This window comes from Triticum urartu, chromosome 7 (assembly GCF_003073215.2).
Source record: "Triticum urartu cultivar G1812 chromosome 7, Tu2.1, whole genome shotgun sequence".
NCBI classification, from domain to species: Eukaryota; Viridiplantae; Streptophyta; class Magnoliopsida; order Poales; family Poaceae; genus Triticum; species Triticum urartu.
In genome coordinates, this window is record NC_053028.1 from 476,408,110 (window position 1) to 476,433,995 (window position 25,886).

The window sequence follows — 25,886 nt, forward strand, 5'->3', positions numbered from 1 at the left end:
TTGATTGAATCCTCGACATCGTGGTTCATCCGATGAGATCATCGTGGAACATGTGGGAGCCAACATGGGTATCCAGATCCCGCTGTTGGTTATTGGCCGGAAAGTTGTCTCGGTCATGTCTGCATGGTTCCCGAACCCGTAGGGTCTACACACTTAAGGTTCGGTGACGCTAGAGTTGTTATGGGAAATAGTATGTGGTTACCGAAGGTTGTTCGGAGTCCCGGATGAGATCCCGGACATGACGAGGAGCTCCGGAATGGTCCGGAGGTGAAGATCGGTATATTGGACGAAGGGTATTGGAGTCCGGAATTGTTCCGGGGGTACCAGGTGATGACCAGCGTGTCCGAAAGGGGTTTTGGAGGCCCCGACAAGCGTTGGCGGGCCTTATGGGCCAAGGGGAGAGGGCACATCAGCCCACTAAGGGGCTGAGCGCCCCTCCCACCCCATCTCACGTAACCAGGAGAGGTGGGGGCGCCACCCCTAGGGCAATCGCCCCTCCCGGCTTGGGGGGCAAGTTTCCTAGGGGGTGGGGCGCCCAAACCCATCTAGGGTTTCCCCTGTGGCCGCCGCCCCTCCCCTAGGGAACCCTAGGGCGCCTCCCCCTCCTCCCTTTCCCCTATATATAGTGAAGGAGAGAGAGGGCAGCCGCACCCTTCCCCTGGCGCAGCCCTCTTCCTCCTCGAACACCTCATCCTCCTCCGTAGTGCTTGGCGAAGCCCTGCCGGAGAACCACGAGCTCCATCACCACCACGCCGTCGTGCTGTCGGAGTTTTCCCTCAACTTCTCCTCTCACCTTGCTGGATCAAGAAGGAGACGTCTCCCAACCGTACGTGTGTTGAACGCGGAGGTGCCGTCCGTTCGGCGCTAGGATCATCGGTGATTTGGATCACGACGAGTACGACTCCATCAACCCCGTTCACTTGAACGCTTTCGCTTAGCGATCTACAAGGGTATGTAGATGCACTCTCCTTCCCTTCGTTGCTAGATTACTCCATAGATTGATCTTGGTGATGCGTAGAAAATTTTGAATTTCTGCTACGATCCCCAACACAAACTTTGGTCACCAAAACACATAACTCATAATACAAATCGTCATCGAACGTTAAGCGTGCGGACCCTACGGGTTCGAGAACTATGTAGACATGACTAAGACACATCTCTGTTCAATAACCAACAGCGGAACCTGGATGCTCATATTGGTTCCTACATATTCTATGAAGATCTTTATCGGTCAAACCGCAATGACAACATACGTTATTCCCTTTGTCATCGGTATGTTACTTGCCAGAGATTCGATCGTCGATATCTCCATACCTAGTTCAATCTCATTATCGGCAAGTCTCTTTACTCGTTCCATAATGCATCATCTCATAACTAACTCATTAGTGACATTGCTTGCAAGGCTTATCATGATGTGCATTACCGAGAGGGCCTAGAGATACCTCTCCAATACTCGGAGTGACAAATCCTAATCTCGATCTATGCCAACCCAACAAACACCTTCGGAGACACCTGTAGAGCATCTTTATAATCACCCAATTATGTTGTGACGTTTGATAGCACACAAGGTGTTCCTCCGGTATTCGGGAGTTGCATAATCTCATAGTCAAATGAATATGTATAAGTCATGAAGAAAGCAATAGAAATAAAACTTAACGATCATTATGCTAAGCTAACAGATGGGTCTTGTCCATCACATCATTCTCCTAATGTTGTGATCCCGTTCATCAAATGACAACACATGTCTATGGTCAGGAAACCTAACCATCTTTGATTAACGAGCTAGTAAGGTAGAGGCATACTAGGGACACTTTATTTTGTCTATGTATTCACACATGTATCAAGTTTCCGGTTAATACAATTATAGCATGAATAACGAACATTTATCATGATATAAGGAAATATAAACAACAACTTTATTATTGCCTCTAGGGCATATTTCCTTCAATCATATCCCTGAAAAGCAAAGGGGAAGCATCCAAACCTCGGCCAGTGGGAGGAGCAAACGGGAAGTCAGCCGACGAAGCAACGAACAAACGACTAGCAACAAATTTAGACAAACCACGAGCAAGTGTGTTCCACGCCCAGCCCGCGGCATAAAACAACGAATTAATAAGAAAACACAATCGCCTTAAGGAAAAGACCAAAAAGCTCACAAAGCACCCTTACTCGTCAGACCACAACTCACGCGAGACAACATGGACCGTTTGCCAGCGCCTTCACCCCTAGCCGGGTAGGTTCGACCATGTGAGCTGGATGCGGGCGTGCGTGGGGGCATGCCCGGATGTGCGCCCTTAACCGGACAAGCCGTGTCGTTGGGCTCGCACTGCTCGCCTCGCACACACATGAGCCAAATGGAACAACTTGAACCAACCCGGCATGGATAGCCGGTCCTGATAGCATGGCCCCACTCATGATTTGACTAGCCCAGTAGAGGCTGAGCAGGCGCACATGGGCATCGCACCACGCAAGCCACCCATGCGTACCCGCATGAGGCCAACAAAACCTGGCCGGCTAGCTTCACGCATGCTCGACCCACGCCCCCACACATGAGCCGACATAGGCGGTCGCGGCGCATGACGATGCAAAATACCGCCAGATCCCTCGGTAGGGGTCCAAGCGCAGCTAGAAGTCTTAGATTGGAGGTCACACGAGGGGTTTATCGAGGTTTGGGCCTCCAGAGAGTAATGTCCTACGTCCTGCTTGTGTTTGGTTATTCATGGTGGAGGGATACCTCATACGAGGGGATACAATGGTGTGTGACATTGCTACCAGGAGTTTTTATCTGAGAATATATGGGAACGAGAGCTCCCTAGCCTCTCCTTATACAAACGATGGAGGCTAGGGTTTACAGGGAGGGAGACGCGATCTATGCCGCCGCCGCCCTTGAATTTGAGGGAAATAAGGCTTCCTGCGCCCTCCTTAGGGTTTCTCCCTTGCCCCGGGCCTCATGGGCCCCTGGTCAAGTCCGAGGTCGGGCTCCCTTGGGTGAGCCACCCCCGGTGTATGACACCGTCAACGCACGCCCCACCTATTGCGACCGGACCTGCCTGTAAGAGGCGAAGGATGTCGACAGGGGGGGGTCGACCATGCCATCGTGCATGAGGCAACGCGGGGGAGGGCTATCAAGTTCATGACCGAAGGAGCCCCATGACGATGGCCTCGAGTGCGCCCGTGGTCCAATCGCTATGGACCGCCGAGGTGGGTTGCCCGGGTGTGCACCAACGTGTAGATGGGATGGCACGGAGAGTCCCGAGAGTCCCCCGTAGCACGCCATCTGGGAACGAAGCACATAGAGGGCACTCTCGCCCGCGAAGCCCTCCCCGGGAGGCGGGTACTCCAACATCCTTTTTAAGAGTAATGCGTTGGTTGTGCAACACCCAAATTCAAATTCTATACACAAAGGAAAAACTAAACGCCTCTCAGTAGATTTTTCTTCTTGCCTCAAAGCGCATGAGAGTCATTTTGACTCGACATCTGATCGTATCGAAGTATCATTTTTCTGATTTTTTGGCCAAACCAACGTCATATTAACGATTTAAAATCTTTGATGGCATTTTAACAATTCAGAGGGTCCACCCAATCGAGATGGACTTGGGTATTCCGTAAAACAATGTAAGCCTATCGCGGTTTTCGGTGCGATTCACTTTTGGTCCAGTGATGTTAGCGAGATATACCGATGAGGCTATATAAGTTAAGATACCACTAGAGAAAAAAGTCGCCACGTATTAATCAACCCAATCCCCCTCTCCCCCTCCCCGCAACCAGTCGCTCTTCGTTAGGTCCCAACCACAACGGCTGATTTGGGGGCGCAACCTCACTAGCCAGTCTCGTCATTCATCTGGCGTAGCTAGTGATACACTGAACGGCCTCTCCCCTCCTTCTCCAGCATCTGTATTCCCTACTGGAGTTGTCGTTCTTGTTGCATCTGACCACTCCAAACATCCGCGTCTCCTAGTTGTATACTACGGCTCATCCCTGTCAATGGCTGGCGCTTCGTGGAATGCTAAAGCAAGATGAAGACCATGAGCAAAATCAACGTCAGCTTTGGCGAGGGACAAAGGTAATTCGAACTCTTGCAACCTTGGTTCTAGATCCAAAGCCATATGTTCTGATTAGCATTTGCAACTTTGGTTGGTGAATTTTATCTTCATGGTTTTTCTCTTTTTTTTCTTCGATGCAAGACAGTAGGTAAGGTTGGCATCTGGTGGCAAAAGTGTCTATGTTCATGCTTAGCCCAAAAGAAAAAGAAGAGAAAACAAAAGGAGAAAGAAACGCAAAATGCTGAGCTGGTAGAGATAGTATTTGCATCACCAGCGTCATAAATGAGTACCGGAAGTGACAAGGAAACCCCAGGTGTTCTCCAAACCGAACGGCGCCGCATCAACAACCTATCGCCGCCGTCCGATTCAGATCGCGCGGCTGGTCGCCAGCGTGACACCTCTCCCCGTCCACGAGGTCCAGGCGGAAGAAAAAGGAGAGATTTTTCCTCCTCCTGGTTATTCACATCGTCTGGTTATTCACAATCATCACATTGAGCAGAGGGGAGAAAATTGCGAGGAGGGGAGGAGGATTCCGAATCGCAGTTGCAACCCAGTAATCCACTCCACCACCGCACGGATTCGATCGCCGCCGCCGCCGCCATCGCCTCCCCCCACCGCTGTAGGAACCCTCACGGCCGGCGCCGCTACCCTCCCCCTTCCCTTCGACTAGGGTCTCCTTTCGTCCCGCACTGCGAGCTGCTAGGGTTCCCCTCGCCCTTGCCCTCGCCCTCGCCGGTTAGGGTTCCCCCGTTGGCCCCCTCCTCTTCAACGGGGTGCGGGCGGACGCTGGGGAAGAAGGGCGCCTAGGGCCTCGCCGCCCAATGGCTCCCGCCGCAAAGCGGGGCGCCAAGGGCACCAAATGGAACAGAGACCCGCAGCTCGGGGACCTCGTCCTCGCCAAGGTCAAGGGCTACCCTTTCTGGCCAGCCAAGGTCCAGCCTACACTCCTGCCTGCTACCTAGGGTTTTCTTCCCCCATAGCGAGCCAGTTCCCTCCCTTTCTGCATCTTTCTTGGCCACATCTCTGCCTGCCTGAATCTTGATATGTCTAGGATACTGACCGTGTGCTTCAGCCTTGGAGGTTAATGCTTCTTATCTATGCAGGTGAGCAGGCCGGAGGATTGGAATCAGGAGCCCACTCCGCGCAAGTTCTTTGTCCTCTTCTTTGGCACCAAAGAGATGTAAGACCATCCTCATGCTCATTAGTTACTAGCTCCTTTTGTCGCCATGTTTAACGGTATTCTAACGGCCAATTCTACCCTGGATGATTTATCGGATAAGAGATTTAAGACCGTCCTCGTGCTCATTAGTTACTAGCTCCTTTTGTCGCCATGTTTAATGGTATTCTAACTGCCAATTCCACCATGGATGATTTATTGTATAACAGATGTAAGGCCGTCCTCGTGCTCATTAGTTACTAGCTCCGTTTGTCGCCATGTTTAACGGTATTCTAACTGCCAATTCTACTGCGGATGATTGATCGGATACATGAATGCCACATGTCGCCACGCTCTTGATGAATGCGCCACTTCATACTTGCCTTTTTGTGTTTGTATTCTTTACATTTATCACACAGCCAAGATCATGTGCAGGAGACACCAACACTCTTTTGTAGTTATTCATACCCAATTTATTGCCTCAAATTCCGCTAAGTTCATCCGTTAAGGTATGCCACGTGTGGGTAAGTAGTTTATGTATTTTTTGCTTTGGGAACATGGCTACTCTGTCTCCTATAGTGACAACATATTTCTTATTGTTGGCAAGATGGATTTTACACGTGTACTAGGGAAAAAAATAGGACAGAGCGATCATTTGATTCTGATTTAAATAAATGCTTGTACTGCATAGTTTGCAGTTTTTAATTCTGCCTATTTTATTTTATCTGAGCTTTACTTAATCTGACTTTCGGCTTGGCTGGGTAGATTAGTATATACTAGATGATGCCCCGGGCGTTACTGCCGGAACCTTGCTAAAAGAAATGCATAAATAGTCGCTGCAAAATCATCTCTTTTATTTTACCTGAGCTTTACTTAATCTGATTTTCGGCTTGGGTCGGTAGATTGCTATATACTATATGATGCCCCGCACGTTGCTGCGGGAATCTTGCTAAAAGAAATGCATAAATAGTCGCTGCAAAATCATCTAAAACTAATGGAAGCAAATTAAGTTATTAAACAATAAAAACACGAAGCATATAAAAAATAAAAATAAATTACAGTTAAAAGACTGTCGTTTCTAACAAAATGGGAAGGGTGAACTACATAGGTATGCTGCAATTTCCCAAAACATATATTGTCGACATAAAATCTAATGCAAAAAATTAACTTATGACTAACATGCATGAGTTTATCTGACAGCGCTGCATGTATGGAGTAATGCAAAAAACTGTAATTATGACTTGCATGCATGACTAGCTTATGTGGCATGGTTCCATATCTTGGAAAAATAGGTAGTGGGTTGTAGCTATTTAGGAATAGTATAGAAGATGACTTGCATGCATGACTTGCTTATGTGCATGGTTGCATGGCTAGAAAAAATAGGTAGTGGGTTGTACTTATTTAAGAATAGAAGATTCCTATATCTATACTAAAAAATCTCTTTGGTGTAAAAGTTTAAGTCTTGTGATTATTGTTTCCACCAATGATCTAAGGTTACACATTGCTGTGCAAGGTCAGTCTAGGAGGTACAATTCTTCACAGACTGAGTCTGAAAGATGAAAGCAGTACTTTCACTCTTAGTTGATTTATTATGAACTTCTCACTCTTTATTTCTAGTTTTCAATTATTGATAAGTACTCTTAACCGCTCCTACAGCCTTTCATTTTCTTCCAAATAGTAAGAATGAGAATGTTATTAATTCTATTGTAACTTGAGCCTGTGCAGCAAACTGATCTACATATTGTTAAGTATGTTATTCTCCATAAATTGTGGTAGGTAATGATCTTTAGACCTCTTAAATTACTTTGGTGCTAATAGAGCAATTAAATTACTCCACTTGATTGATTCAGTCGGTTGCTTTAGCTTATAAGGTATTCTCTACGCGGAGCATTTCTTTAATTGCTTTAAAACCGTGTCACCATTTTGTCTAGATACAATATTGATTTGTTACCCTTGCTGTCTTCGATGCCTGCGTTTTCTTTGCTATTTTGAGCTTATCGCGACAACTCTTTAAAGGCTAAAGTAAAAGAATTACTTGATTACTAATGAATGAATATCTCCGACAGTGCTTTCGTAGGTTTGCCAGATCTCCAGCCATTTACAGAACAGGTGAAGAATGACTTGGTAAATCAAGCTCGAGAGAAAAGATTTCCGAAAAGACATGCGAAAGGTCTTGAAGAAGCCTTGGTGGAGATATGCAAGGCCTATGACGAGCTGCCAAAATCATCTGAAACTGCCAATGATGTGTTGCCTGATCAACCTCTTGATATGAGTGAGAAACCTACAGAATCCCTTGTAAAGCCACCTGATGATGGTGAGACTCCAAGAGTGGAACAAATGGAAGTTGATAGTTCTGTGGACAACTTGAATACTTTAAGGCACGGTTCAGGAACCGAGGAGAATGTGAAAGATGGTGGTCATGACAGAAAGGACATTGTTCCAGCAGTTATTAATAGGAAAAAACCTGCAGAAAAGGATTCTGACCATCCCAAGAAAAAGAAGCCTGTGACATCGAAGTCAGCTACCAACATGCACCTTGAACAAATGGAAGTTGATAGTTCTGTGGGCAACTTGAATAATTTAAGGCACGGTTCAGGAACTGAGGAGAACGTGAAAGATGGTGGTCATGACAGAAAGGATACTTTTCCAACAGTTACTAATAGGAAAAAATCTGTAGAAAAGAATTCTGACCATCCCAAGAAAAAGAAGCCTGTCACATCGAAGTCAGCTATCAACATGCACCTTGAACAAGCACGCTCACCAACCTCTCTGTTCTCAGGAAGAGAGACTGAAGGCCAAAAAGTTGGGAAAGAGGGCCGTCCAACTGAAGGTATCCTTTTGGACCCTAATGTAGAGATAGTTTGTGCCCTTGAAGTGCCAAAGAAAGATAAATCCAAGATGCAGTTGAAGACTGCTGACAGGGAGGAAAACAAGCATGTCGATGGCACTGGTATTTCTGGGAGGACTACTCCTGAGGCTCTACCTGGTACTGTACCAGCCAATAGTGCTGACAAAGAGAGCGGAGGATTTAGAAAGCTGAAACCGATGATGAAACAATCACTTATGGACAAATCAGAGAGAAGGTGCCCTAACAAAGTAATGGTTGACAAGCCTAACAAGCAGTTGACTGTAAAATCACCTGTTGTCTTGTCTTCCAATAAGAAATCTCTGCCTGGTAGTGGTCAGCGCAAGCCGGAGGGTAGCACTGATATGCGTCCGGCAAAGAGGCCAAAACTAGTAGACAGAGCCAATGAAACAGTTAAGACAGGGGCAAAGAGTGAACTTAGGTTACCTGTTGATAATGGAAAGGATAATTCTGTGAAAAATGAGAAATCCACTTCCGTTGGAGCCAGAAACAACACATTTCCCGAGACTGTAACCGCTGATGGTAGGACAAGGAAATCAGGTGTAGTTGTATCACCCCTACCAAGGCCGCATTCTGAGCGAATGGAACAGGCACCTGGTTCTGCAACCAAGTTAATTGGTTTTGATACTGCTAAGAAGGGCTCCAGCATGAGGGAGGATGGCTCACGTGTTGGTAGGCCATTGGCACAACCCAGGAGAAGAGCATGTCGTTTCGATGATGATGATGAGGAAGAACAACGAACCCCACCTCATAAAACTGTGGCCAAATCAATCTCCACTCATGTAACCCCAACAGACAAGATCCATCAGACAGGTATTCGGGGGATTCCTTCATCACAAGTTGGCAATGTTTCTGCAAAAAAATCTGGTTTGGCAAGAGAAGAGAAACCCAGAAGTGTTGGAAGGTCACCTGTGAAGCACGAGCCAATTTATTCACCAAGTCAAGGTAAAGTGCACGCTAGACCACAAATGACTGGGCGAAAATCGGCCACTATCTCAGTTGACACTTCTTCTGCTTTGGGTAACAAGATTAACCCGGCAGACCGCAAATCCTCCGACCAATTAAAAAATCCAGGATCATCTGAAGTGAAGAAACCGCAAGGTAGTTCTTCTAAAGTAGTGCAGCAGACATCTGGGAACTCTCACTCTCAAAGCCATGCTACCTTAGAAAAGAATGTACTTCTGTCTAAATCAGAAAATGCCAAGGTTAAAGCTAAGCCCAGCACACAGATAGCTATGACTGCCGAGAATAGGTTAAGTGCCACTTTGTCAGATGAACGAAGCGGGAAGCTGGATCACTCTAAAGAGGACAGGTATACTGCTTTGAATTTGCTAAGTTTCTTTCTTATGTTTTTTTTTGTCTACGTTTATGCATGTTTAGCTATGCACTTTGTTGATGTTGCAATTTCCTCTTATGCAGATCAAATTTTGTTGATAAAGCAGATTTCGCCGAGTCTAATGCTGACTCTGACAAGTCAATTAAGCGTCTTATTGCAGCTGCCCAAGCAAAGAGAAACCATCTTGCGTCTGGTCAAGGAAATTCTGATGGCTCTTCTGCAGATAATGCTGTTCTTGCTTCCGCAGCGTATGGCTTGCCTGGACTAAGTCCTAGTCCTGTTTTTCACATTCCTTCTGCATCAAGAAATGCTATTTCAGAGGGTGACATCATGCAATCTCAAGATTCCATCTGTGAACCTGGTCACCGAGTTGATCTGAAAAAGCCAGCAGAAACTGACCATGAACATGAAAAGAGTCCGAAACCTAAGCAATCCAGCAGTTCACTGGGTGGTGGTACTGATGCAGCAATTGCACGTGATGCCCTGGAGGGAATGATAGAGACTCTGTCGAGGACAAAGGATAGTATAGGTCGTGCTACACGTCATGCAATCGAGTGCTCGAAACATGGCATTGCTGAAGAGGTACCCCCTGCACACCCACACCCACACATGCATTCATAGACACACACATTTTTCAATCATGTACATTCATTAATCCACATGCCATCAGCATTGCCTTTTCATCACAAGCAAAGTACCCTTATTAATTAATTCATTATATGTCATCAGATTGTTGCGCTTCTCATAAGGAAAATCGAGAATGAGCCTAATTTGCATCGCAAGGTTGATCTCCTTTTTCTTTTGGACTCCATAACACAGTGTTCTCACTCTCAGAAAGGTAAGTTCTCTTTGTATTATGTTGCACCAATTCACATAACTATACGTTTCCTTAAGTCCAAGATTTAATTACCTGATTTCTGAATGCTTAGGCGTTGCTGGGGCTTCATATGTTCCCACTGTTCAAGCTGCATTACCTCGTCTTTTGAGTGCTGCTGCTCCACCTGTAGCTGGTGCTCGTGAAAACCGACGCCAGTGCCTCAAAGTACCAACTTTAATACTAATTATCGAGTTGTTATTTCCACAGACAATTTTCATTTCTGTCCATTTGCTTTGTAGGTTTTAAGATTGTGGCTAGAGAGAAAGATTATGCCAGAAAATGTACTGCGAAAATACATGAATGACATAGAGGTGCCAAATGATAACACACACGCTGGTTTCATGCTCAGGCGACCGTCCCGAGCTGAACGTTCTGTTGATGACCCTATTAGGGAGATGGATGACATGCTTGTTGATGAATATGGCAGGTATTTTGTGATCTGATAACTGATATACTCCCTTTGTCCTTTTTTGTTTGATGTTTTAGAATCCTTACAAGCTACAATTAAACCTGACCACCAGGCCACCATTATATGGTTAAAACTCTCAAGGGAAGGTACAGAGCTATGTACTAGCTTTGTCATCCGAAGTTATTGTTCTATTAATTTAATATATAATACTAATAGGAATAGGAAGTTACATAAAGGCAATGGTCAAAGCCACATTTGGTTTTGGATACACAAGTCATCAAAACATAAAATAGAAAAAGAACGGAGAGCAGGGGGTATGTACTAGCTTTGTAACACGGTATAACTTCCGTTTAATAAAACTCAGTATAACTGGTTTTATTTTGTGGCTGAAAGTCATAAGTTTGTATGATGGGTTTCTTAACAAATATTTTAAATCTATAATGAGTACCACTTAATGAACCACTTCAGAGCATCTCCAGAAGACTACATCCAATATAGGGCGAGCCGGCGAGCGAGTCCTTATATAATGCGAGATCACTGTTTGTGCTCTTCCACCAGCGGCCTACCAATACCTCCACCTTATTTTCTTGTCTACGTAGATAATGGCAAGTGGAACCCACCCATCATTGGGTCATAGTTTTTCCTTTATTTTTCACCCGCAGTGCCCGGGAGCTCACGATGGTTGAGCTTGGAGGTGGGTGGCGGATGGCAGATGGCAGTGGCGGGTGACTGAGGCAGGTGGTGCAGCAGAGGTGACTGAGTGGGCAGTGCGGGCGGCCGTGGCTCCGCTTGGGGAGGCGGGCGGTGGTGCAGTTGACATGATGTTATGGGCTTTGAGTTCTGTGCAACAGCCGTGTTGCAAGACCACAAGCCACAGCGGCAGTGGTGTGGGCTTGACAAGTGTGCATGCTCGCGGCCTTGTATGGGCATACGGGGAGGTATATGATAGGTTATGTTAGAGGAAGTAAGAGTCGAGCAAATCAAGTTATATCCGTGTTGGGCGTGGCTGGGTCTTTTAAGTTTAGGAAGATATAGTTATGGTTTGGTCAAGAGTCTAGTTGTGATCTGGCTTGTGAATCAAGTCGCTTGCCTAGATAAAGGTTATGTGTATTAATTACTGAACGAAGACTCAACAGGTCAACTAAGCTTCAGAGTATCACTACCATGATGGTGATTAGGCCCTGTGATGGTTAGATGAGGTGAATACCCTACCCCTGGTCTTTGGACCCTTATCCCTATCAAGATCCATGACACATGAATCAGTTTCACTGATACTTTTCATCTTATAAGAAAGCCAGTAAACTCAGCAGTCTCTGTGTCGGATAGACAGATACATGTTCTGCTCAAGACATAAATCAATGAACTATGTTTTATAGTTATTACCTTGTTGCTGTTCTGTAAAATCATGTATGACCATATCTGTATCGTACTTGTAGTATTCTATGAGAATGTCAGTGCCACATGCTTTGACCATAGTAAGGCCCTTAGGTACTCTAGGGACCTTCATCTTGTTTCGATAATCCAAGTGCGCCAGCTGATTTTATGTTCACCTACCTCTGCTGGAACCTATTAAATTGAGTTCCTTGAGATTTTAGTGGCCGTATGTGTGGTATCATCTTAATTCAACTCATTGCTGACATATGTTATGTGTTCTTTTTTGTGTTTTGTGCAGTAATACAACCATTGAGTTCTCTGGAATATTATCATCAAATGTCTTTGTAAATGATGAGGATTTCCGTCGGATTGATGGGTCATTGCCAGTTATTTCACTGCGAGTTGGAGGGGGTGGGATACAAGAAAGTGAAGAGATTATTGCTCCAAACTCTGTTGAGGAACACATTACGGTACTAGAAAGTGCAACTAGTGATGCTGTAATGGAAGATGCTTCAGTTTTACCAAGGAACAGTCAACAGATAGAGGGATCTACCCTCATTGAGCATGATTCTAAGCAGGAAGCAGGTTCAGAGGAGGCATTGACTAATCAGTACGAGCTTCCCCCTCTACCTGAGGGTCCTCCACCTCTTCCACTGGATTCATTACCTCCCCAGCCTTTACCTGAGGGCCCTCCACCTCTTCCATTGGATTCACCGCCTCCCCCACCTCCTTTGCCCCCTTCACCACCACCTGCTACACCACCTCCGCCGCCACCACCACTTTCACCATCTTCGCCACCTCCACCGCCACCCCTGCCATCTGGACCACCTCCGCAGCCTGCTCCACCACCTCCTCATCCTTCAATCCCGCCACCTGTTCCGTCATCTCCATCATCACTGGGTTATCAGCATGCCATGCCAGAATATTTTAGGCCTCCCAATGTAATTGTTTTTTCAATGCGTACTTTATTTAGCAGGTCCTGTTGTGTTCTTCGTTTAATAATAAAGATTTTTGGATGCAGGGTAACCAACTAACAGGAAATTCATCAATTCAAGGTGTTGGAAATACGCCGAACTTTATGCCTGCTGTACCAGTGAATGCACAAGCTCCAGTTAATTATGCCCCATCATTGCCACCGGATTATGGAAGCAACAATATCTTTCTGCCACAGCAAGCTTCTAATGGTAATTATCAGTTTCAGCCTGGTGTATCTTTTCATCAAGGGGCTTTCAGTGCTTTCCCATCGGCACAAACACCACCAGTTCACCCCCACACTCATCACACACACATTAACCCCATGGGCCAACAATCTGTACCACCTCCATGCAATTCTTACGGTGTACAGCCCTTTCCAAATAGTCAAAGCCAGTATACATCGGAAGAACAGTGGCGAATGACATCTGGTAACTTCAGTCCAGATGACCAGCATAATACCTGGTTACCAGGTGGCAGATCACTATCTTGTTCAGATGGGTCATTCATGCAGGATGGTATGTTTGCCTGTAACCTGGTTTATGTATGTTATATTTGAGAAACTTGAGATGATAATGATTCACTTTTCTGATAGGGTATCCGAGGTCGAACATTGACAGATCTTCAATGAATCCAATGAGTCATCAACATGCTGTACTTAACCATTTGCCGTCTGGAGCACCACATCCAGGTTTTTGGCTTCTTAAAGTTCACATTGTCACTATTTTTTCCTTCTGATAGCTTGTGCATTCAAATGAATCTTAATGAAGCTTAGTAAGATCCATTGATAATAGATGCCATGTACCCCATTGTGCTGTGATACCTCCTTGTCGGCTAATCTTGTGAATTTCGTTAAATAATCAGTTCATGTATATACGCTATATCTTTCCTTTTTTTTAAATCCTTTTGTTTCTATTCTTGTTTTTTGACAGGCCATGTTGTTCCTCACATGCTGCCAGCCAAGCCTGATATTCATGCACTTAATTGCTGGAGGCCTTCTGGATGAACCTGTATAATTAACTCTGCGGTAATCTCCTCTCTGTTGATACTTTGTATCACTTTTCTATTTGTCTCTTTGTTATCTTCATTGATCTTTAGATTAGTTGTCTACGACACTTCCATCTATCTAGTACTGCAGTTGAGTTGACTTCTCAGTTCTTCACATACAGGTTTTGACATGGGAAATTGGAGACGTTGGGAGCCATTTTAAATGGGGATTCAACAAGAGGTGCTTATGTTAGCCTGTTCTGCGATGAGGATGCACTTTTGCCTGGGAGTAATGATGAGATCTGATGTTAGTAATTGGAATGGACATTTTACATTGTAATTAGTCTTGACAGCAGCATCCAGCAGACTAATCTCTCTTAGTGTAAGCGCATGTTTTACATGAGACAAGTACTCTCCTGTTCATTTAGATGTTGCTTTTGGTGTGTTTCTTTGAGGAGTGCAAACTGCGGTTAATGTATTTTGCTCAGACGGTGTGTTAGACATAAGTATCAGTTCTTATAGTAAAATATTGGGAACTTATATATACAAGGGCATACTGATGGTATCTATGGCACTTTCTACAGTTTGCTGTACTTGGACTGTTGTGCCTACTGTGCAACACATATCAAGTTTCACGTAGACAAATCTAAGTCAAAACAGAAAAGCTAAAGTACTGTTCTTACTCTTGTTCTCTATGCACTGCGACTTTGCTCTTTAGATAAAATTATATATATCTCCTATCCAGTTATGTGTTAGCAGACAAGGCTAAAACTATGATGGGTTTATGTGGACATCATTTGGGTTTCCATAGATTGGTTGATATTGTATGCTGGTATTCATTTCCTGGAAATTACCTGGTGACCTATTGGGCGTTTGTGATAAATTTTAAGCCATTCAATTGTTATTTATAGTTCCATGGATGCATTGCATGTAGTATAGTACAGATATGCCAAATTTGTCCACACCTTAGACCTCCTGCAGTGGGAGTATTATAGCTAGTATCATGCATGCCAAATAAGCATTTTTGGTGAGGTGGCATACAATTAAATGAAGAAAGAGAGGGTTGAGTATCATATCATGATACCATATCATAATAAATGCTATGCTACTATATGTCATGCATGGCAATAAATAAGGTCATCTAAGATAATCTATGATACAATGCATTGCGGAGGTAGTATCATATATGCATGATGCTAACTTCTAATACTACCCACTGCGGAAGGTCTTGTTATCACCAATATTAAATAAGCACCTTTCCATGCAATGCTTGTCTTTTTTCATTTTCTAGTATATATTTCCGACATATTGGCCCTTCAAATTCTGTGTGCATGTATGATATATACTGCATCATTGACATTTCAAATAGTGCATCTTGCTCTTGAAGAAATGGATGTGTGGTGCCCATAGGGACAGTAAATCTGTATTTGTTTCCCAAAAAGATGCACTAGTTATAACTCCTGTACAAAATTGGTCTTCCGTTATCCAGTCTAAGTAAACAGTGCAAATTCACAGCACAACTTGCATTGAGAGAAGTAGTTTAATGGAAATAAAATAGGCATACAAGGTACTCCCTCCGTCCCATAATATAAGAACATTTTTCAAGCTATTATGGGACTGAGGGAGTAGATTCTTAGTTTTGAAGTGGCAATATGTGTTCCTGGTGTTCTTATCTGATTCATAACCATGGAAAACTGATCTTTTAGAAGTATATAAATCAGTGAGAAACTGGGAATTATGAAACTTTAGAAATTCTGCTATGTATCTTCTGATTTTGTCCTGCTGAAGATTTTCTGTGATGAGCATTATTTATAAAATTTAGGAACTGTACTGTGTGTTTCATACTTCAGATCTGATTTTGTGCTGTTCTATTTTTCCATGATGTATATTGACTTTGTCATTGTATTTTTTATTCCCGCGAAGTTGGTAGCGGGTGCTGGGTACTAATTATCCCAGTGATACACAGATTTGTCTAAATTCTGTACACAGTTGCTCCTTCCAGTTTATATGTGCAAATTAAAAATAGATATTATTTTTCTTCATTTGTCAAATTATACATGTCAAGTCGCAGAAAGATTATTAAGCTGTGACAATATTTTATGTTTTGAGTGTTAATTTGTTGAATATAGTTCTGTAGTCTGTGGAGCGATTGATTTGAGTATGTTCTGACTGACTTGTTTCTGAGTGCTCCTTTGAACTTCTTTAACACTAGAATTGCTGCTTTCAGTTTTATGTATGCAAAAAGGAAATATACATCCTCTTTTTTAGGTCAAATTTGTTACATGTATCCATTGGAGATTAGTTGAAGCTTCAAGAGTACTTTGGTTTCGTATGCGTATGATTTCTGTAGTCTGGGGAACGAATGGTGTGAACATGTCCGGTGCTGTCTTATTCGTATCTAAGGCATTAATCCAAGGTCCTTTGTTTGGTCTCTTTTAATTCGGTGGCTGCACTAGTAGCTGATTTTAGGGTTACAGCAATTGACAATTCGTTTCTCAGCCTGAAATATAGTTTCATAATTGATCACTGGTTGACTAGAGTTAATTTAGCTTAAAATCTGGTTGGCTGCAAGGCTGCCAGCTGAACATTGCACACGCCTTTTACGTCTGGACTGCTTGTGGGTATGGGTGATTTTACATGTATGTGCTATATTGTCTGAAAAATTACCTTGTCTGACTAAAATTTCTGTTCATATGGCAGGTCTGGAAACTATACAAGTCGGCGGCGTGTGTTATGATGTGGTTGCGATGGCTGTTACCTGTTGGTGGAGTTGAGGGGAGCTCATGTGGTGAGTCGAGTGTTTTCTTTTTACCTGAGGGGATGGATGTTGAGTGCTTAGTTTGTAGAGAGGTAAGCCTCACTGAAGAATTGTACAAAAGAGATACTCAATGTACAGCTTTTTGGGCAAAACTTTTAAAAGGGAAGTTGATGTATATGTTGTTATGCGTAGGGGTAGTCCCTTGGCACAAGCTAGGGATGATAGATGTTGCTTCATTGTTTTGTTGGACAAAATGGAAGAAAGAAATGTTGTGATGATGAGTCCAAACCTGGGGTGCAAAGGGTGGCGTAGCTCAAGTTTTCCTGTGATGGTTCATCTTTCTGGAAAAGGGAGGCATGCACCGCACAGCAGGTTGTTATTAGTATCATCAGTAACTGTGCGGGGATGATGTTCTGTTGGACCGTAGCCGTGTCGATTCGGTTAGGGTATGAGAAATATATGTTGCCCTGGTGGTTATTGTAAGCAGGATGTGTGGAGGTGTATATTCAGTCAAGTGTTTGTTGTTGTTGTTGAGATGGGGACAGTGACTGTAGAGCACTAGCTGCTGCATCTGCATCTTCATCTGGGTAGTTAAATAGCGAATGGAAGGGGCATTCAGATCAAGCCTAGGCTGAATAATCCATCTACATGCTGCGCTGTGAGCAGTACGTAGTAGAATTAGTGCTTTAATTTTTTTTGTGTGGATGAGAATTAGTGCTTTCCAAGGTAATCCTGTGTTGAATGCATGCTCTGTGTCAACCAAATCCCATTTAGGATTCGGGTGGGAAGGCCGCATTCATGCCAGGCAGATCAGGCAGGCGTGTTCTTGGCTGCTGCCGCAGATATCACAAAGCCGAATCATCCATCCCAATGATTAGGGACCCTTACCTATTTTGGGCAGATACCATTAACAAGCAAGGCAGTCGCACGCCTATACACATTTTGCTAAGAAAGTTTTCTATACGAAGAAATAGATAGAGTATACGATATTAATACGCATGCTTGTCTTGCAGAGAGAAGAAAAGAAGAGATTGCTTTTTCTTTCATAAAAAGGTTGAGTTCTCTATACCAGGAGGCAAGAGATAGAGTATGATATCAACAAGCACACCTTTTCTTATCTTGCCGTTATAAGAAAACACATATAAAGTATGTTATCAATACGCATACCTTTTCTTTTATGTAGATAGATAGAGAAATAAAATGATTTAAAAAATAGTATAGAAAAAAAAAGAGAAGAGAAGAGAAAATCAGCAGCAGCCCAGCACCGTAGCAACAGCAGCAGTCGGTCCGGTCAGGTCCGGTCCGGGTCCGGTTGGGTCCGGTATATTCCTTTGCGTTTCCTCTCACCTACCAGCTCCCCCCTCTCCCTCTCTCTCCCCGTCACCCCCCCCCCCCCCCCCCCCCCCCCCCCCCCCCCCCCCCCCCCCCCCCCGATTGTATTTGACAGACGCCCACGCAGAGAGCGAGACGCACACAGAGAGACAGACAGACAGACAGACAGAGAGAGGGCTCCCAATTCCGCCCGCGGCCTCCGTCGATCGATCCACCCATCCGCCGAGAGTGGGATCGGAGCGGCAGCTCCGCCCTCCCCTGCCGCGGCGGCCACCGTGCGTGCTACTCCATCCCTCTCCCTTCCTCCCTCGCTTTCCCCTCCCACGCTCCGATTAATTTTCCGCCTGCTTCGGGGATTGCTCTGCTTCGCTTCGCTTTGCTACGGACGCTGCGTGCGCGTGCGCGGGGCGCGGCCGATCCTGCGGATTCCGGCGCCAGCTCTAAATCTCCACGCTAGGTTTTGCGCTTCGCAATCGATCCGCATCCCCCCCCACACCTTCGATGAGTGCGATGGGTGCTGCGATCCGTATCTCGTTCCTTGTTAGGCACGCCGATTATTTTTTCTTTTTGATCTGCGAGGGCCGCCTGCTCCGCCAGCATTTCGGGCCCCGTCCTGGATCGCTTCGCTCCAGCTTCTTAATTCCCTCGTTATTGATTGGTTAGGGCTGCCATCTACGTATTTACTTTCCGTGCTTGCCTTCTCCTCTTCCGGCCGCACGGATTTAATGCTTGCTTGGTTGGTTGATTGATTGCTTCTCGTGATTCACGCGGAGTGCTGCTTTTGCTTGCCACATCGCTAACAGGCAGATGCTGGATTGGATTTGCTGCTGCCTAGTAGCTTTACTTTCTCAGCTTCACTTGGAAACTTCTGTTTGTTTATTATTGTTTGTATCAACAAATCCATTATGCCTTCATCCTCTCGGAAGCATTTTTAAAGTTCGGTTAGGGTTTTAATATTGGGAGTTGGGATCAAACTAGCACTCCTTGACTGGATGAATAAATCTTGGGCTGCAAGTTGCTGTTTGGTCAAACATGTACTGAACCTCAATGGTCAACATGCTACCGTCACCTGGAATTACAATATGTGGTGCCGTTTCATCTGCTTCGCTCTCTGTGAAATCATGCCTGATGTATATGCAACATCACTAGTCTTCTGCATTGCCTTCTCTTCTACTTTTGCCGTCCCTATCAAAACATCGTCTAGCTTTGCCACAAGTCCAGTTTAATGGTTTGACACATTAGCGCACGCTTGTAGTCGTCGGGTCACACTTGTAATTGCCGTTTCGACTATGTATGTATAAGAAATTGTCCACAAAACATGCTGCTTGACTTATTTATGTCTGGATGGTATTTTTGCCGTTTCGACTATGTATGTATAATAAATTGTCCACAAAACATGCTGTTTGACTTATGTATGGCTGGATGGTATTTTTGCCGTTTCGACTATGTATGTATAATAAATTGTCCACAAAACATGCTGTTTGACTTATGTATGGCTGGATGGTATTGTTCGGGTATAAAAACAAGGGCCTTTTCTCTTCCGGATCACTGCACATCCTTTTGAGGTTCTGATGTGTTTCTCCTACGTCTAGCAGGACTGATGCAAAATGGTAACTGTACATGGATTTGCCAATGGTACTAATGATGGCACCGCCAACAGGAAGATCAAGCGCCTTTTTAACTCATCAGAGAGGAAGAACCCCACCAATTTCCAATTTGTACGTGCCAAATATATATGCAAATTATTTCCCCCTTTTCTCTTTCTTAGAAGCAGTAACATCTTTTTGTTTGTATACCGTATAATGTTTTCTTTCCTACACATTTTCAGGAGCGTCATGTAGCTCGTCTTGAATCTAGACAGCAGCAGCAACCCAGGTATAGTTATTTTTCTTTCTGTGTCCATATATTTCTCCTTTCTGAATTGGCAAAATATCTTCCTTTTTTAATATCGTTCTTTTACAAGTTCAATTACAGTGGCACCTTTTTTGCAAGAATTTTGTCCTTCTGAACTGCTACCAGAAAAGAGTTATTGAATGTTGCTTGTCGTAATTCTTTACTGCTTTGTTCAGGCGGTGTATCTTCACGACGATCTTACCAATTGAGTTCTTCCACACCTCATCTGAACCTACATCTCCAGAAGATAGCCTTGGCCCGTCATCCTCCTCGCCATCAATTATTTTCTTGCATTTTAGTGTGGCAGATGAACCTCTCAGAAAATATTCATCTAATCAAAGGCTGCTGGCAGAGCGATCCACATCATCCAATAGTATGTCCAATTCAGGTTTCTCAGAAAATACCTCTACCAAGACAAGGGTGGATGCAAGGCATACTACAAGAAGGAAGAGCAAAAAGAAAAACAAGAAGCAGAAGAAACACTTCAGAAAGCCAGCTGATGGATCTGAAATTACATGCGCAGAGAGCAACGGCTCTACCCCTTCAGTCGATATGGTTGATTCTTGTGAAGGTTCGACACTTTCACCTAAGCATGTTGGTGATATACTGTTTGAGGAAACCTTTTCTCCTAGTTCTTCGGTGAAAGAAGCCTCTGAAAAGGCTCCTGACAGTGAAAATGATAATGAGTACAATGGCTGTTCAGTTGCTTCTGTTTCAAGCGCGTCTTACTCTGATGAGACAGAACTGTCTAGACCAACTACATCAGGCCTGGAATTGTTTGGACAATGTAACAGCAGTGACTGCAGGTGCTTGGATGATACTCCAAATTGTGACCTGATGGATTCATCTCAAGAGCTTCATTATGCCAGCAGGAGTGGGAGCTGTAGTGATATGACCAAGACACTGTTCAGAAATGATTGTGTACATGATCCATGTGAAACAGCAGAATTTTGCAGCTCTAGTGATGGAGTTGATGATAGTTGGCTAGAGAATTCCAACTGCAGTAGTAGCTTTTGTTCTGAAAATGGTAGCAGAGGCAGTGATTTTCATCTAGTAATTTCGAGAAAGAGAGCTAGAAAAGAGAGGAAAATGTCAATGTGGAAGAGCTTTACTGGGGAGCATGCATCTGCTGTTACGCATGGTCCAAATGAAAAATATACTGGCCGCTCTTCTAGGCAGATGATTAAGGAACTCAACACTAAGGAGTGGTCACATAGACCAGATCATGTTGGTAGCATACAGCCTCAGCATGGGGTTGCGTTGAAACGCTCCATCAAGAATTTCATCCATAGGAGGAGTAACGAAGTTCCACTGAAGGACTTTGAATCAGGAGCAAGTCACAATCATTTTACAAGTCCACAAGAAAACATCAATAGCAAATCAAATGGTGATTTTGACAAAGAGCAGAACATTGATTTAAACAAAAGGCTACCCAATGCTGTGTACTGCAGTGAGTCAAGTTCTTGTGAGATGTTATCAAATTCAGCTTCTGAACCTACAACTTCCGAGTCTGCGCAGGACAACTGTACTTCAGAATCTGGTGAATCAACAGATCATATTGTAGGAGATTTTCCCATGCGGAAAACAGGATTACAAGGTTCATTCCAAGCCAATGATGTTACCGGGACAGGTTCTGGACCACCATCACCTGGTATGGCTGAATCTGCAGTTCTTTTGCATGCTTTTTTTCTTTTCTTTCTAATGTCCAGATCTTATGATAAGATTTAACATACTACACTAAACAGACTTTCTAACATGCACCACGATCATTTTGCAGATCCGAAGTCCACTCAGACTGACTTAGTGATTGGATGTGGTGTAACTCCTTTTGTTGAAGGGAATCACAGATTAGGAAAGTTTTGCAGTTCTGAAATGCATCTAATTGAGATGATCAAGGTTGTTAATGATGCCTATGAGGTGCAAGTTGCTGCAGATGCCTACATGTCTGCTGGTTATCCGATTACTGATCTCGAGACATTTATATACTCTGCAACTCCAGTCATTGGTCATGTTCCTTGTGTGAAAAACAGAAACTGTTCACAGGATCAAGTTGTCAGGAACTCAGCTTATCAGCAGTACATGTCTAATATTAACCTAAGGAATATATGGGAATGGTATGAAGAGCCAGGGTGCTATGGGTTGGAAGTAAGAGATCTCAATGATCTCAGTTCCTTGACATCACACCACAAGAGTTCAGAGTTCTGTGCATATTTTGTACCTTACCTGTCTGCTATTCAGTTGTTTGGGTGGTCTACGAAGAATATGGATAATGGTTTTGATGTACAAGAGGGACATTTGTTGGGGGCATCGAATACCACAAGCGTTTTGAGTTCTCAACCCGTGCCTGCGAAACTGCATAAACCATTTGAGCAAAGTAACACATCCTTTTCAGAATCATCTTCCTCTGCGCATGCTCATGGAGAACTCATTTTTGAATACTTCGAAACAGAGCAGCCTTCTTTTCGACCTCCGTTGTTTGAAAAGTAAGTTGTCTTGAGTCTTTCGTCGTGTTTACTGATTCTAAGCATGGCTATTGAAATTGTCTGATTTGAACCGCCTGTTGTTACTTTATCCTGAAGTTCCTGGTGCCGTTTCTTGTAAAGTATTCATGTCTCCTCAATCTGTCCTGTGTGTCTCAGAGATGCTTATATGGTTTTATGAGTGCAACGGATTCCCATCTATTACTTCGGTAGAAACAGGCAATGATGTTTGACAGTTCTTATTATGAACAGTGTAATGCGGGCAAGGAAGCTTAATACTTCTGTCATGACCAGTGTAACATATAAATTAATATTGAGTTTGTGAACAATGGTGCTCATGGCAATGATGAAGGGTGCAAGAAACCGTTTTTCCTGTGAAATATGGTCGACATGTTTTGGTGATGCAAATAGTTAAGGGATGATTCTGACCAAAACCAATGCAAGTTATTTGTGCCCAAGTGAGTACTCCCTCCGTCCTGAAATACTTGTCCTTGAAATGATAAAATAGATGTATCTATAACTAAAATAAGTCTCTATACAACCATTTCGAGGACAAGTATTTCCGGACGGAGGGAGTAGCTTAGAGACATGATTTATAGGTTGCTAACAAATCAATCATAAATATGTTGCTGACATGCATCATATCTTCATTTGATGCAGTCTTTCTCATGTGAGCATTATCTTGCCTGTGTCAATTTTTTTTAAATGTGAAACTTGTGTGGAAATTAATTATTATTTTCTTGTAACGTCTTTTTTGTCTCCATATTTTTTTTGTACTAATATTGGTACAACCAAATGCAGAATCAAGGAGCTTAGCTGCCTAAATGTATCTGGTGACTCTGAAAAGCTACAAAGTGCGAAATTGCGTGATCTGCATCCGGCTTCTTGGTTTGTTCCCAATCCTAGATATTTTTTGCTCCCCAGTGCTTTCTGAACTTCTGTTTGTTTTGTTATTGGATACTTGTTGATCATGGCAGTTTTTATTTCTAGGTACTGTGTTGCTTGGTATCCTGTTTATCGCGTACCTCATGGGAACTTCCGTGCATCATTCTTGACATACCATTCACTGGGTAAACTGGTTCCACAAATATGCTCCCCAGATTCTAGTGGTGGTCAGGACACCCGAATTGTTTGCCCGGCTGTTGGTCTGCAGAGTTACAATGACAAGGTACCATTCTAACTTTTTTCCCTATGAGGGTAGCGATTTTTTTCAGTACTGAGTGTATCCAGCATGTAGCTCTAAACGAAGTGAAAATTCCAGAATGTAAGGTGCAAGCTGAACTTGCTGCCTGGCCAAAGTTTGTTTCTAGTGCTTGGTTCGTTTTGGGTTATTGAGTCAGTACATGACAGACTCCCCAGTCTAACATGCAAGGTCCATTTTGTAGGGTGAGCAATGGTTTGAGCTGAGATGTCGAGATTCCTCGAAGCCCAGTGGCGCTGAAGTTGTGGAGGAGAGGCTGAGGACACTGAAGCGAGGTGCATTCGCGATGGCAAGGGCTGTCATTCCTAGGGGATCCGAGGAGTCGTCTGCGAACCACCATCCAGATTATGAGTTTTTCCTGTCCCGGTCTACCTAGGCGGCTATGCTACATCCTGGAGAAGACTATGTTCCTTTGCCTGCTATGCTAACGCGCCGCAAGAATCCCATGAAGAAATTTACAAAAAAATTAGAGCATAATAGATATGACATTCCACTAACCAGTGGTCGGCAGTAGTTTACCCTAGAAAGAAGAGGAGAAGAGAAGGGAAGGGAGGGGATACTATAAGTGACATTCTAACCTACTAGACACCTGATGATGCAAACAGGGTTGAGTTTTAGACCTTGAATGTTGTACAAGTGTGCCAAGGGGATCAAAGAGTTTGGCAACATTTTCGTTTTACAGATCATGCAGGTAGGCAGGCAGGCTGGTTCTGCTTCTGCAGGTGCTTTTTTTGTACAGACAAAGAAAAATGAGAGCAAGATGAGATTTGCTACTCAACCTTTTTCCAATGTCGATGAAATGCGGAACTAGTATTTCTCTCTACCTGGCTTTTCCTTGATTAATCATATCCAAGCAACATTGGTAGGCATTTGCATTTGCTAGTTAGCCTTGTGTTGCTGCTACGGATGATCAAGTCGAAACCTCTTATGTTTGCCTCTCTTGTCAAGGTTCTAAACGGTCAACAAGATCACAAGTGTTTTTCTTTTGAGAATGTAACAAATTTTTGTTGTTGTTGCCGAACGTGTTATTTTGAAGAACCACACCTCACAATGAGTGTAAAACAGGTTGTTCGAAGGTCGTCACCCCACCTACTCACTCTCTTCCGGTCTCTTGACATACACGTCCTGAAGCTTTAAAGCCGTTCTTTTCGGTAGCGTCGACTTTTAAAGCAGTTCAAATAAGGTCCGAAAGCATCGAAAAGGACGGCTTGAGAAAATCGGGTCCTTCCTCGGAAGAGAACCCCACTTTTGACTTGACCTCTCAAATGTGGTCTTTGTTTAGTCCAACTTCGTAATCCAACTTGATTTTTCTTAAACACAATATAAACGTAGACATTTGTACATATGCACATACATTCATCCTAGATGCGTACGTGCACCGTCTTAAGCTTTCCGGCAGTGGAAGTAAGTAATGATGAACCAGGCCAGGTTAGATCTGCACGTGCACCCTCATGTTCCCGGAGCTTTCTAGTGAGTTCAAGTAATTAATGATAAACTAGGCCAGGTACACACATTTGTGAGTTTAGGTAACTAATGATGAATTAGATACGGTATGCACATGCACCACTGTCTTCCCCGAGCTTCCCGGGGCGGAAACAATTAATGATGAAATAGGTCAGGTCAGATCCGCACGTGCACCTCGGCTTCCCTGAGCTTCCTAGCGAGTTCAGGAAGTTAATGTTGAACTAGGTCAGGTACGCACGTTCATCTCCATCTTCCTGGAGCTTCTTCGTGAGTTTAGGTAATTAATGATGAACCAGGTAAGGTACGCACATGCACTGCACTATCTTCCCCGAGCTTCCTTGTGGTGGAAGTAATTAATGATGAACCAGGTCAGGTTGGATCCGCACGTGCATTCTTGTCTTCCCGAGCTTCCTAGCGAGTTCAAGTAATTAACGTTGAACTAGGTCAGATACACACATTCACCTTCATCTTCCTCGAGCTTCCTGGTGAGTTTAGGTAATTACTGATGAACTAGCAGGTGCGCACGTGCACCACTGTCTTACTCGAGCTTCTCGACGGTGGAAGTAATTAATGATGAACCAGGTCATGTCAGATTCACACACGCACCCTCATCTTCCTCGAGCTTGCTAGCGAGTCCAGATAATTAATGTTGAACTAGGTCTTGCATGCACGTTCACCTCTATGTTCCTCGAGCTTCCTCCCGAGTTTAGGTAATTAATGATGAACCGGATAAGGTGC

At 44.0% G+C, this 25,886-nt stretch overlaps 2 protein-coding genes across 8 annotated transcripts; both read left to right on the top strand.

Moving 5' to 3' along the window:
- Positions 1 to 4,352: 4,352 nt before the first annotated feature.
- LOC125518028 (ENHANCER OF AG-4 protein 2) lies at positions 4,353 to 17,312 on the top strand. 5 transcript variants are annotated; one of them, XM_048682991.1, is made up of 14 exons: positions 4,497 to 4,975; positions 5,147 to 5,223; positions 7,266 to 9,377; positions 9,485 to 9,983; positions 10,131 to 10,239; positions 10,331 to 10,443; positions 10,518 to 10,705; positions 12,360 to 13,002; positions 13,083 to 13,551; positions 13,629 to 13,724; positions 13,966 to 14,060; positions 14,203 to 14,402; positions 16,721 to 16,870; positions 16,971 to 17,312. In XM_048682991.1, the coding sequence occupies exons 1-11, from the start codon at positions 4,865 to 4,867 to the stop codon at positions 14,037 to 14,039; spliced, it is 4,491 nt and encodes a 1,496-aa protein (XP_048538948.1). In that variant the 5' UTR covers positions 4,497 to 4,864; the 3' UTR covers positions 14,040 to 14,060; positions 14,203 to 14,402; positions 16,721 to 16,870; positions 16,971 to 17,312. The 5 variants fall into 5 exon arrangements, with proteins under 5 accessions (XP_048538951.1, XP_048538948.1, XP_048538947.1 ...); XM_048682994.1 differs by lacking the exon at positions 16,971 to 17,312 and having other exon boundaries at positions 4,353 to 4,662; positions 16,721 to 16,953; XM_048682990.1 differs by lacking the exon at positions 16,971 to 17,312 and having other exon boundaries at positions 16,721 to 16,953.
- Positions 17,313 to 18,200: 888 nt separating this feature from the next.
- Positions 18,201 to 24,507, top strand: LOC125518030. 3 transcript variants are annotated; one of them, XM_048682998.1, is made up of 8 exons: positions 18,201 to 18,385; positions 19,703 to 19,828; positions 19,939 to 19,985; positions 20,180 to 21,654; positions 21,781 to 22,486; positions 23,285 to 23,371; positions 23,474 to 23,651; positions 23,869 to 24,507. In XM_048682998.1, the coding sequence occupies exons 2-8, from the start codon at positions 19,718 to 19,720 to the stop codon at positions 24,058 to 24,060; spliced, it is 2,796 nt and encodes a 931-aa protein (XP_048538955.1). In that variant the 5' UTR covers positions 18,201 to 18,385; positions 19,703 to 19,717; the 3' UTR covers positions 24,061 to 24,507. The 3 variants fall into 3 exon arrangements, 2 of the variants coding, with proteins under 2 accessions (XP_048538955.1, XP_048538954.1); XM_048682997.1 differs by having other exon boundaries at positions 19,706 to 19,828; XR_007287942.1 differs by lacking the exons at positions 23,474 to 23,651; positions 23,869 to 24,507 and adding an exon at positions 22,736 to 22,941 and having other exon boundaries at positions 19,706 to 19,828; positions 23,285 to 23,333.
- Positions 24,508 to 25,886: the final 1,379 nt, after the last annotated feature.

Excerpts from the sequence above, each read along its gene's own strand:
- LOC125518028 (XM_048682991.1), top strand. The coding sequence starts at position 4,865 with ATGGCTCCCGCCGCAAAGCGGGGCGCCAAGGGCACCAAATGGAACAGA. Across the intron at positions 10,240-10,330 it reads GTGTTCTCACTCTCAGAAAG|GCGTTGCTGGGGCTTCATAT; the intron begins GTAAGTTCTCTT and ends CTGAATGCTTAG. Across the intron at positions 13,725-13,965 it reads GTCTGGAGCACCACATCCAG|GCCATGTTGTTCCTCACATG; the intron begins GTTTTTGGCTTC and ends GTTTTTTGACAG.
- LOC125518030 (XM_048682998.1), top strand. The coding sequence starts at position 19,718 with ATGGTAACTGTACATGGATTTGCCAATGGTACTAATGATGGCACCGCC. Across the intron at positions 22,487-23,284 it reads CGACCTCCGTTGTTTGAAAA|AATCAAGGAGCTTAGCTGCC; the intron begins GTAAGTTGTCTT and ends AACCAAATGCAG. Across the intron at positions 23,652-23,868 it reads TGCAGAGTTACAATGACAAG|GGTGAGCAATGGTTTGAGCT; the intron begins GTACCATTCTAA and ends TCCATTTTGTAG.